The sequence below is a fragment of the Rhinopithecus bieti genome, unplaced genomic scaffold, assembly GCF_001698545.2.
Source record: "Rhinopithecus bieti isolate Rb0 unplaced genomic scaffold, ASM169854v2 scaffold_19966, whole genome shotgun sequence".
NCBI classification, from domain to species: Eukaryota; Metazoa; Chordata; class Mammalia; order Primates; family Cercopithecidae; genus Rhinopithecus; species Rhinopithecus bieti.
Window position 1 is genome coordinate 1,881,415 of NW_016809923.1, and position 13,154 is coordinate 1,894,568.

At 34.3% G+C, this 13,154-nt stretch overlaps 1 protein-coding gene across 2 annotated transcripts in view; it reads left to right on the forward strand.

The window, feature by feature from the left end:
- KCNH7 (potassium voltage-gated channel subfamily H member 7) overlaps nt 1-13,154 on the forward strand; it is a 485,293-nt gene that overhangs the window by 341,762 nt on the left and 130,377 nt on the right. For both annotated transcript variants that reach the window (XM_017890966.1, XM_017890967.1), the window contains one exon: nt 5,292-5,506. In XM_017890966.1, coding sequence (XP_017746455.1) covers nt 5,292-5,506 — 215 coding nt within the window. The remainder of the gene's footprint in view (nt 1-5,291; nt 5,507-13,154) is intronic.

Below are 13,154 nucleotides of genomic sequence, written 5' to 3' on the forward strand. Positions count from 1 at the left end.
CCTCCTTGTTATCCCGAGTAACCCTGCTTCCCTCTGACATTGGTGTGTTCCATTGCCAATTTGTGTATGAATCTGTCCTATGACTTCACAGGTTTGTTATAGCTTTTACCTCCTCTCTAGCCTATATGGCTCATAAATGAAATAAATTAATCTAATACAACTTGTTTCTCATAGGATGCATTGGCCATTACCTAGTATCTTGTCATCTGATGAGGATTTGCAAATTGATTTTCAAAGATAACAGTTTACTCCTGCAATGATATGTCATGCACTAGAACAGACAATATGAAGAAAAATAATTTGATGATTACTTCTTATGCATCTTTCTAAGTGCTAAACTGGTTGCCTTATACTTATTGAAAGTGTTCGTTTACGAAGTTTAATTATTAAACACTGCATTTGCATCTTCTCTCATGTTAAGTCACTTCAGCAATTTGGGTTTTATTAAACTTTAGCTAAATAAACTCAGTGCCCTAAGATATATTGTACAAATACCTGATGATTTAAAACAACCTTTTCTGTTTGGTTTCCTTCTTTCCTATCATATTTTCCCTCCAAAATGATTTTTTAAAGTAGCATTATTTTCTTTTAATCTATCAGATGCCCTTAGCTGTATTTCCAGCACCATCTAAAAGAAAAATATATTCTCCTTTAGCATCTCATATCTCATGATAAATTTAAATAGCCTCATCATACAAATTTGAAATATCTTTAATCTAAAATTCTTCCCAGTTGTTGCTTTAGCCTCTAGCTTCTTGTCTAAATGTAGGTATTTCTTTGCAGCTGGAAATTGGCCTACTTTATGTTTAATCAGACACTTGAAATATATTAAAGCACTCTCCAGCTGTTGGTTTAGTTTACTTGGTCACCTGTTTTCCACCTTCTCCTAATATTTTGAAAAATGTAACCTGGTCATCCATCTTGCAAATGCTTCTCTGAAGAGCATCAAGTACTCCTCTATGCTTTTGAGTTTTACATGACTTTCTATTGAATCTCTTATTTTCCTCTATTTCTGCCCATTCATTTCCTTTAAATTTATTTACTTTGTTTTTCAGGTTATTCTCCTTTATTTCATTAGAATCCTAAATCCCATCTGTTCATGATCACTCTCAGTGAGGCTGCCTTTCACCTTTAAATCCTCAACCAAGGCCTCTCTGAATATAGACTTAGGAGGTAGGAAACCCTGTATTCTGGTTCTTTATTCTTATTCTTTTCTGGCCTCATATTCTGTCCGCTTAGGTTTACAATTGGTGAAATAAGGATATTGTTAATACCTACCTTAGTTAAAACGTTGAAATTTTTTTCATTTGCATTTTGATGGGCTTAGAGGAACCTAAGTCAACACTGATCATCTTGAAGACTCTAGAAGTCTTCTGCATTTAAACAATCTGCTTTAAAATCAGTAGAAAGAAGCATTAATTATCTTTTTTATACAGCATGAAATAATTTTAAATCCTTATCTAAGTAGCTTTCACAGTTATTTTAAGTATTATTTTAAGTTTTACTGAATTAATTAAAATTATAGATTAAAAGGAAAATGTGGAATTAACTCTTTAAGACTAAGAGCCAAAAAAAAAAAAAAAAAAAAAAAAAAAAAAAAAAAAAAAAAAAAAAAAAAAAAAAAAACCTGAGAATAGAGTAAGAGTTTAGAGGGTTTTTCCACCTGCAAATAAGAGAAGCTAAAATAGTGAATGCAATGAAGTTGCAAATTCTGAGGCTAAATTTGAGTATGACATTTTATCAACCAGTTTCTCAATCATATCAGATCCAATGTCTCCTTGTCTCAGTAAATACTTCGTTATACTCATTTTGCTATCCTGAAATTGAACTCGGAGGTAATTTAACCTATTTCTAAAATATCAACATGATTCCCTAACTGTAATACACAGGAGAAATAAAAGAAAAGCACTTTGCAATAAAATATTTATTTCAAAATGTTAGTGTTCAAATATAACTGCACTAGAAAACATAATGCAATAATTAGACATATGAAGAAAATTTGGTTTTAAAAGCATTAAGTACATGAGAAAATATTCCATACAGGTACCAGATAAAATGGTCAGCAGGAGTATGGATGGGCAGCATAATCAAAACCACCACTGGAGTCAAGAATTATATCAGACTTATTTATACATGAATTTGTAAAATGGGAAGTAACTAAAATTTAATTATGATTGATATATCAATACAAACTGAAGGGAAAATAAGGAAGTATGGTAGTCTCATAAAGGAGCTAGCTCTTGCTTTTAATGGTAGTGTCAAAATGATGCTTTCCGTGATATAATGCAATAGTAGTGAATTACACAGAAGAAAGAAATCCCACGAGATGTCAGGACATATATTCATCCTCTAATACATAAAAAAAGACCCTGCAAACATGCTTTGTTATGTAAGGAGAAACCGAAGATGGAATGGAAAATGAAATGGCAATTTAGACATTATAGAGAAGTTGTGGCAGATCTCCAGGGAGTTTTGAGAATGAGACTGAAAACCAACAGGCAACCCAAAGACAAATAAATAATTACAAGTGCTTCATTTTTAAGACATAGGTTCCTTTTCATAGTATCATATCATTTTAAATATATAGGAGGATATTTATATAAAATATTTTTGAAGGAACTTTTATTAGTGTGATTTTGGTAATTCTCTGAAAATTTAACAATATTTGGTTGCAACAATGATAAAGAACACTCAAGTCTCTTATCTTACATATTTGCAAATGACAGATCCAAACACAGATTTTAATCTAAACTCTGAAATTTTCTATTGGCCACTCAAGTGCCACAAGGAGTGTAGCTCTAAGTGGCATAATTTTCCAAAATGGTGAGCGATTTCTGACAAAGTTCTGAATAAAACAATATATATTCTTACCTCTACATGGAAATTGTAGCTCTGGAAATTTCAATTTATATGAAAATCATGTAAAAAGTACATTGCAGTGTTTACATGTGAAACAGTTTTAAGGCTCAATTCATGAATAAACAGGCTTTTCACCTGCATGAATGCCCTTGAGGCAGGTAAGGTAATTCTTTAAGGCAAGGAGAATTGTGACATTGAAATTCTTTCATAATTGTGACAACAAAAAATGCTGCCACAAATCTCCCCTAGAGTGAAATACTACCATAGTTGAAATCACCTGCTTATATAAGTGTAGCCAGTTCAGTGGAGTTTATTGGAACTGGTCACAAGGGCAATTAAAGTAGATCAACAGTGTCTTTATTAACATTGTCGAATCTGTGATGACATCGATGATCCGTGAATTTAGCCAAATTTTAAACAACTCTGTGGACAGTTTGCTACAGAAATGCAGCATAGAGAAGGATGACACAGAAAGAGAGTGGAAAGGTGAGCTTAAGGGTTTTGAATACAATTTAACTATATATTTGAGCTCTGTTATCTATAATCTGTTAATAGTATCCTTGTTAGTTAAAAAAACTAAGGAGTGAAAATATGACATTGGAGTTGGGGAAAAGACAGTATCTAAGAAACCTGAAATCCTGGCATAATTTACAAATCATAAATATTAAGATATAAAACCTAGAACTCAACTACAGAATGCTACACAAAGGAAAACATTATCCTGGTGTGCATTACAATAAAATAAATTAGTGATGTGGGCTGGAGACTTCCAAAAAGACCTGAAGAATGGAGTTTCTGTCAGAGAACTATCTGAAGGCTAGATGAATTTGTTGCCACTATTTACTCTTATTTCTATCTTTGTATAAATAGAAAAGAGAGTTAGGTTCTATATGCAAATGAGAACATACGAGGCAATAAATTCCTGGAGAGCTCATGACATTTTTCTTCTAGATGGACTTGGTCATTGTCACAGATAAGAATCAGGGAGTCAACAGAAATGCAACTCAAGAAACACAGTATTTGTTAAATACATGAAAATGTATTAAGATTACTTCACACTTTTATAATAAACAAGTGTAAACTTTTATGAACAAGTATGTGTGATTTTCCCCCATAGTGACTATGAACAAAATGATGAGCATTGATTTCTTAGTATTATATCTGACCCAAGTTGATTGATTGTTGTCCCAAATGCAAAATCTTTAAGTCTAATTCTAAAGTGTTTATACCTTGCTTGATGCTTAAAGTACATTTTGATCCCGAAAATGGGTTCACTTCATTTTGAACAGATAAAGAAATAACAGAAGGCAACTATGCTGCCTAACAAGTTTATTGATGCAATTTGTATGTTTTAACCACTTCCCGGGGCACAAAAATAGGGAGCTCACGATTTTTATAAAATTCTCCCTGTTGTTAATTTTTAAGAGCTAAATAACAGTGTGTGTAATATTGCTCATTACACAAGATACTTCTCAGAGAATTTCCTGATTCTCTATAAGCAACAGGCAACAGATTCATCCCAAAGGAAGATATAGCTGGTCAATCTACTCCCTCAACAAGGAAACCAGGAGTCTTGCCACCGTGCCAAGTTATCTTTGTAGGAAAGATTTCGAGAAGTGACTAGGTACTATCAACCCCAGACATGCCGTATTACCTAGCTGTGGCACTTCTATTGTAAGTTATGTTTGCCAGAGCATTCTGCTTGTGTGGTTTTTATAGCACCTTTTTTTTCTCAGAAAGTGGTCAAGACTTAAACATAAGTGAAAGAAAAAAAAGGATCTAAAAATCCCACATATGATCCTGGAGTTTTCATTAGAGTACACACATTCACACAAAAATGGCCCTTCACCCTCTGAAGCTTTATCTGTACTTCCTTCATCTGGGTTTAACTATTTTAGAAGTTCTATGGAGCATCTCATATAGGTAGTGGAAACATATGAAGAGCCTAGATGGCTTGTCACTCCTCAGTGACACAGAGGGAAGTAACATAAATTAGAGCAGGGCAAACAATCTATTTGGAAATTTCATGGCCAATATGACTTTAACCATAGGTAAGTCCTTCTTAAATAATCCTCAAATTACAAAATGAAATTTATAAGAAACTTTAAAGGTAGAATTTGACCAATAACAGAGAGTGTAGTTTTTTCTTTTATTGTGGCTTTTAATGAAAGAAATTAATTAAGAGCTAAATCTGCCATTTGCTCTCTGGGTGCACACCTAGAATAGAACCCAGTCTTATTCTCAGATACCCACATACCATTCCATGTGGCCCAAGGTGACCCAATCCCTGTGTCCAGGTATAAGCTAGCTGCATTTAGTCACGGTCAAATCAGGATCATATTGGTCAAGAATCATTAGCAGGGTATTCAGAACTGTCTCTTCTATATCTTCTTATATTACTCTTTCAAATACTTTCCTTTTTTATTTTTTAGGGCCTTTTAATCATATCAAGTCAAGCCTCCTGGGATCCACATCAGATTCAAACCTCAACAAATACAGCACCATTAACAAGATTCCACAACTCACTCTGAATTTTTCAGAGGTCAAAACTGAGAAAAAGAATTCATCTCCTCCTTCTTCAGACAAAACCATTATTGCACCCAAGGTTAAAGATCGAACACACAATGTGACAGAGAAAGTGACCCAGGTAGGACACAATGTTCTTATCAATTTCAACTGTTTTAGAGGTTTGTTTCTGCACCTTAAAATATATTCTTTTCCTTATAAATGACTATCAGTAGAGGTAAGACATTTATCTGTACTCCTATTTATCTTAAGATGTTGGGCAGCTCTCTAATATAACAGATTCATAAAGCTGTATATTAGGATTTTATATATTACAAGACTAAGCAAAAATAGGCTAACATGGCATGGTAGCTCCTACTTTCGTAGAGGTGGTTAACCTGCTATTCATCGTGTTTGGACACTTATTGTTTGGCTGCCAACTCTCACATTATTAAAACGTGGTTTTTTAATATAATGGATGTTTCTATTGAAGCTTTAGGGGACTAATTAGGGTTTGCTCTGAACTATGGTATCCTTTTTGCACTTTACTAAATAGAGTCGGATGTAGTTCAGTTAACTTGGGGAGAAGAGCTGTCTGAGATGATGAAAAGTCAGTGAAACAACACATTTTATTGGAACAATATCTTATTGTTTTCAAATAAATACTGCAACTTGAACTAGGGTAAAAAGCTAGCAGGCGTACTGCTTCAGAGAGTAGATAGAAATGATTTCTACTTATTATATCAACATAACAACTAAGCAGTACCTAGCTTTTGCTTACAATGCACTTACATTGTTGGGAATTCATGACTCTAAAATTTGTGAAGCAAGCGGTTCTTTTACGAACAATTTACTCAGTATATTTGCTTAGCAAATCTTTGCATAAACTCTCTATAATATAAAGCCAAGCTTGCCCCCATTCTCTATCCCAAGCATTGAAGTTTTCGAATTGATGAAGTTTTTCTGTAATTGTAATCACTACAAACCACACTATAGTACTGTTTCCAGATAATCTCTTACGTGTGAGCTGAAATAGCTATGAAAAGACCGTGAGCAAGTTATAAATAGACCTGTGCAGTCTATATTTATTTGAGAGGTGAAATTATACTTGCCATTCTTGAGAGCATCTTTCCTATATATTTTAATATTTATGTAGTAATGAGGCTTTCTGTTCTAAGCATTTCACTTTTCTTAACTTATATTTAGTAAAATGGGTAAATGAACAGTTTACTGTTATGCACATTGTATTGACATCATTTTGATAGCTTTGTATTTTCCTTTCAATTGTTTTTACTTTAAAAGTTTTATTATTTATAGATTCCTACCATTATATGAATATATAGGAATCAAGAGACTTAAGAGGATACAGAAGAAAAGTTGGAAATATTAGGGTCAGGGCCCTGCAAGTGCATGAGGAAATAAAATTCAAAGAAGCACAGCATGGCAGTGGGGACTGTGGCGAACTGTGGGGTGCAGGCCCCCTCTAAAGCAGACAGCTGATATGCAGCTCTCGCTAACTGTGGTTAGGCAGAAATGCTTGACCAATTAATGAATGCTTGCAAATCTTTCCATTTTAAAAGGGAAGCTGGAAATGCAGAATTTAAGATAACCTCTTTATTTCTTAAAGTTGACAAACTAAAAAATGCTTTGAACTCTTTTTTTAGGCTGAACAAAACACATCTTAAGGCCTGTGCGCAGCCATGTGTGATCTCAGCAAGACTTTCATGTGCTTGGTCCACCACAGAGGCCATCCTATGCTGCCATGTTCAGCAGATCCACTGTGCCAGGAGTACGTGACACACACAGAGATCTGAGAAGCACCTGCTCTGGGAGCTTTCTCAGATAGTGGCACAGGAAACATATATATAAATATCAATAATGAAATGCAGGGTAATAAAGAATATTAGGGAGAAAGTTATTGTACTGTAAGGGAAGAATTTACAGGGAAGAAAAAGAGATAGGATTAAACATTTAAGCCAGATCTAGAAGATCACATCAAACTGTGTAGTCAGTAAATTTTAAGAGCATAAATCAGAGTCAAACTAGATTGTGTTTTATTTCAGCCATTTATTGTAGGCCACGAATGCAAGTAGCATTTATTGTGTGTCATTAAGGCAAATTTCAGGACTGGGAAAACTTACTTCTCAGAGTTGATGTAAGAATTAAATAGAAATGTGGAAAGTGTCCATCCTAGTACTAAGTACATAACAAGCAATGTCAGGCCATTATTATGTTTATTAATATTCTTCTATGATCCCCCAACTCTCCTCACCATCTCTGCAGGATCTCTTTATCCCTACATCACGAGGGCCTAGTAGAACATCTGGCAGAATGGAATTCATCAAATGTTTGCTGAATAAATGAGTGCATAAATGAATGGAAGAGTTAGCCAAGGGAAGGGATAAGGATTCCAGGTAGAAAAAAACCACAAGAACAAAGTTATGAAGGCATTCATGTCCATATGACTTTTTAGAACAAGTGGTTTTCTGAGCTGGTGAGAGGCTAGTCTGGACAATTTACCTTCAAAATAACACTTTTCTACCTTTTCACCTAAGTGCCATGGGGGTCTGAGTAAAATGCAACAGTTTCCATCAGAAGCTTTGCATTTTTTTGGTCTCACACTTTATCTTTAAAAGCCCTGTGACTTTCACATTTAGCTTTGTAATATAACAATATTTGTTTTAACATTTTTAAATGTTTTAAAATATTGCTATAGACCCAATGTTTGTGTCCCCACCAAAATTTCTATGTTGAAACATAATCACCAGCATGATGGCATTTGGAGGTGGGACCTATGAGAATAGGTCATGAGTGTGGAGCTCTCATAAATGGGATTAGTGTCCTTATAAAAGAGGCCGCAGAAAGCTCTTTGGCCCCCTTCTGCACTGTGAGGTTACAACGAAAAGATGGAGATTATTTATGAAAAAGGAAGCAGGCCCTCACCAGGAACTAAATGGGCTGGCAACTTGATCTTGGACTTCACAGCCTCCGTAAATGTGGACAATACAGTTCTCTTGTTTGTAAGCTACCCAGTTGATGAGTATTTTATTTTAGCAGCCCAAAGGGACTGAGATGACTACTTACCACTAAGTGAATCTGAAGCCCACAGAAAGGCCTCAGAGTTTTCCTAAAGCTTCTTATGCTTCCCACAAATTGTGGAGTGCCCCCGTCCCACTCTCCAAAGTACCCCAATTGGAGAGGTATGATACAGGCAAAAGGTTTTTTCAAACTGCTGGAAGATCAAAATTTGATCATATTTTATAAAAGTTCTCTTTTTTTTACAGTGTAAAAAATACAATGAATGGAAGGAAATTCTGGAGTCAAGTAAAACACTTAAGTTGCTATGGTCCTTGCTAGAAATAAGGGATTGAATAAAGGCTGAGACCAGAAAGAAACTGGGGGAAAAAGGCATCAGTAGGAATGCTTTATCTTCTTTGTAGGGGCCCCCTTTAGCTCTTAGTGACAAACCTTCCAATTGTCCACGTGTCAAACCAAACAATGTAGAGATCACATATCAAGAAATTCCTCCTGCATGCATAGCCTCTGGAAATTTTATTTAAGCACTTGAAAGCAGAGCTCCTCAATAACTCATTTATAGGATTACATACTTCATTTTGTGTTTGTGAACTTTCCTAATTGAAGCTATCTTTGAAATTTCCATATTCACTACTTTTAGCATCAGTTGTCCTCTCCTCACCAAAAACAACTTGGTAATAACCAAAAGACTTTACTGTCTTTTTGTTTTCTTTTAGGCCTGCATGGAGATTCTGTTTGTCAGAAAATTTTCAACATGTTTGCTCTAGGCAGCCAATAGTATTTTCTTAATCAAATGTTCTTTCTTATTTTATTCACATAATAGATTGGTATGGTATTTCTTTCTTCATAAGAAGTCAAGATTTTGCTTATAGATTATTCAACAATAAATTGTAAACACTCTACAGTGCACAAACAGTAGAGCAGTCATCAAGAGAAAAAGGCATAGATGAAAAGAATAATCGTTGCTCCTGTTGCTCTGTCTCACCACTTGGATCCTATCTCTATTACACGTTAAATTAGAATTAGACAATTAGTTATTTGCCTCCTCAGCTAGAGTCACCTTCTTCACTGTAGGAACTATGTGGTCATTCGTTCATTCACTCGTTGGTCATTCATGTATTTGTTTATTCATTCAAAAGCATTTATTGATATGTATTATATATAACATATAATATATATTATATATTATGTATTACATATTATGTGTGTGTATAATATATATTATGTGTATATATTATATATTATGTGTGTATATAATATACATGTTATGTATTATATGTGCTGTATATAATACATATATAACATAGTATGTGTGTACATAATATACATATTATATATTATATGTATTGTATATAACATATAATGTATGTCTATATATTATATATAATGTATAATGTGTATCCATATATAATGTTTAAACACACACAGTGCTAGATGCTGGGAATTCAGAGTTAAAAGGCAAACCTCTGCCTTTGAGTCTTGAAGGAGGCAGACAAGTACAGTTCATTGGCATTACAGTACAATGTAAAGTATTTTTCTGTGGGTAAACATAGTGTGTGCAGATGGTGTTGAGAGAGGAAACCTTACCTACATTGGGAGTTTGGGATAATGTTTGGGGAATATAAACTCCTAAGTGTGTTTTGAAGGTGAGAAGTTTCCAAAATAAGGAATACAAATCTGGAGTGAAACACATGTGGGAATCTCTATGTACCAAAGAATGAATGCAGCATGAGGTGTTTGTATGACCAGTGCCTGATATAATTACATGACACATAATAGCATTTTAAAAGATTCAAAAATGAACCACTGAGGGTATTGGGTGGAACTAAGCAAGAGTAAGTCTGCAGTCAAAAATCTCCAAAGAAAATGCCTTCCTTCTGAAATCTTTTGTTAGGCAAGGCTCCAGTTCTTGCTGTTATTATGGATCCATAGACCTCTTTTGGCCTTATTGGTATTCTGGAATGCATCATATCATATTTCATTATGCCATATTTCATCTGACCTTCTTTATGTATTTGGAGAAAAGAGAAAATAATTCTCAGAAGATATGTGTTTTTTTTTTTTTCCTTCACTACAGTCCAGCCAGTAAAGGTTTATGTGCAGTAGTGTACATCTCAGGGAGGCAAGCCCTTGGCTGGCCATTTCTACCAAATTCCAATGGAGTGGTGGAGAGTAAACAATGAATTGTAAGAAAAGTTGGGTGGAGAACAAAGGTAAGGTCTCCTTTTACCAAGCAATTGCACTTCTCAATTGAAGATCAAATTATTGGCTATATTTGCCCCCTTTTAAATAAAAGTGAACCACACCTTTACACTCTTCTATGATTTTGTTATTCCTGAGGCTAGTTGAGTTCAAATGTTGTGCCAGTTTTTAGGATGAAATGTATTATTTTGTTACCATGTTCAGCTTTGACAAGTTTTGTATTAGACCACTCTCCCTGGATAAGTATAAGTGTATCTGAATAGTTTAAGAAGATGGTACCATGGATTTCAAATCTTTACTGGCCACTGTATCAGTCAATACTGTGATAGAATGTAAGTAACAGAAATCCAACTCAAACCACTTTAAGCAAAAAATGAAAGGAAGAAGGGTAGTTTATTGGTCCATATTACTGAAAGGTACAGAGAAAGATCTGCTTTGGGGTCGGCTATATACATTTTTGTGTAACTGGTAACATTCTCTCCCTTGCTTCTGTGTTGACTGCAATCCCCACCTAATAACAGAAAGTTCCTCAGACTCTCCTGTCTCACCTGATGCTCACAGTTAGTAATTTGGGGAGAAGGACCTTCTTTCTTCCAGTGTCCATATTATTCCCAGAGAAAGAAGACTCTTATTGACCATCTTGGACCCTGTGTTCATCCTTGTGAAGGAAAAAGTATAGACCCTTGACTGACAGTCACACCAGAAAAATACAGTGGGAGAAGCAAGCCTGTAAAGCAGGAGAATCAAACAGCAGTGGCCCATAGAAGAGATGAAAATAGAATTCAAATTAACAGCATTAACCACACACAGGTGCACACCCTCACCCTCCCCACACACACACAGAGTCCACATTGGGCAGTGGGTAATAAAACCTAGTACAGATACTCAAGACATTATAAATTACTTGGAGAAACACTAAATAACAGTATATAGCATTTAAACATGCTAATTTAATAATGCTACAAGGCCATATTATGAAAGTAACGATAGTTTACATTTCTTTTAAATTTAGTATTGGTCGAACTATGACCAAATAGTTCTATAAGTTGCCTTTTATTACTTAAGAGGAATGTCTGGTGAATTCAGTGGAAACCTATTTTGAGATAATCAGGAAATAAGATGTATGAAGGGACCTTAATGAGCCAGAAGGTATTGATCTGTGGAACAGAAGATGAGAAAAAATTTACTATTAGTCCACAAGTATAATTTTCCTGTAACTTTACCAAGGAAAGTACTCAAGAAAATTAGTTCAGATTTAATCACAAAATAACTTAGGTCACAAGAAAGAAATTTCTGAATATTAAAAAGGCCATATAATCTTTAAGTCTATGTAAAACTGTAGAGCCATAATACATTCCCAATATGCAGGATTCATGTAAGTATATTATTGGCATGAAAATAGAATTATGGTAACTTTAATATTTCTGACATTGATTGAGCATTTAATATGTGCCAGGCTCAGTTGTAAATGGTTTAGTGGATTATCAATTTTAATCTATATGATAGCACTGTGAGATCATGCTATTATTATCATCTGCATTTCATAGAGGAGAAATTAAGCTTAGAGAGAGGAAGCAACTTGCTTAGGTGACATAGTAAATGATGGACGGAGTCTTCAAACTGAGGTAATCTGATTCCAAAAGTGAAGTTCTCATTCTCTAAAATATATCCTCTTTATGATTCTGTTCTGTTTCCCCATTTGTCCCCTAAATCTCCTCAGGAGTTACAGTGGCAGTTGGACATACTTGTAACATTTGACTGTGACACCAAATGTCCTAATCTGAATGGTTAGTTAACTCTTCAAAAAGCCTACAAAGCTATCATTGCCATGGAGGTTCCAGTACAGTCTCTTGTTTAATTTATATACCATCTACTTTATGCTGGTTTCAGATTAGAATAGTGGGATGGGGGTTTTTGTTGGTCATATGCTGCACAGTTACAGAAAAAGCAAAACCACCCTGATGTTACGGACTTAAAGAAGAGCTGAAAGATTATGGCCTTTTACTTATATTGAAATTTGTTCCTTATGAACAGGTTCATTATCTCTTCATTGTGACTCAGTGTCTCTCAATTTATACTTATTTTTTGACATAAATCCAAAACAAGTATTTATGATTTAGTACTTCTTTAGGAATGCAGGCTGATTTGTAATGAAGAAATTTTAATGAAGAAATAACATTGACTTTATCTTATTAGCTAATGTTTAAAATTATTTATCATCTCAGGCTTAAGAGTACAAAGTTTCTCCCATCCAAGTACTAACTAGGACCAACCCTGTTGCATTTCTGAGATCAGATCAGATCACATGTATTCAGGGTGGTATGGCCATAGATATTAGTACAAAATATCTTAACATGTTCTGTAGTTTCCTTCAAATTGGATAAATTTAATCCTAAATTTCTTCAATGATAGGATTTGAAAAGTCTTTCAGATACAACAACAAACTAAAAGTGATTTTATATATAGCAGTACTTTTCAATAATAATTTCATGGTTTTAAAATTATACTTAAAATGGCAAATTTTTTTTTTTTTTTTTTTTTTTTTTTTTTTT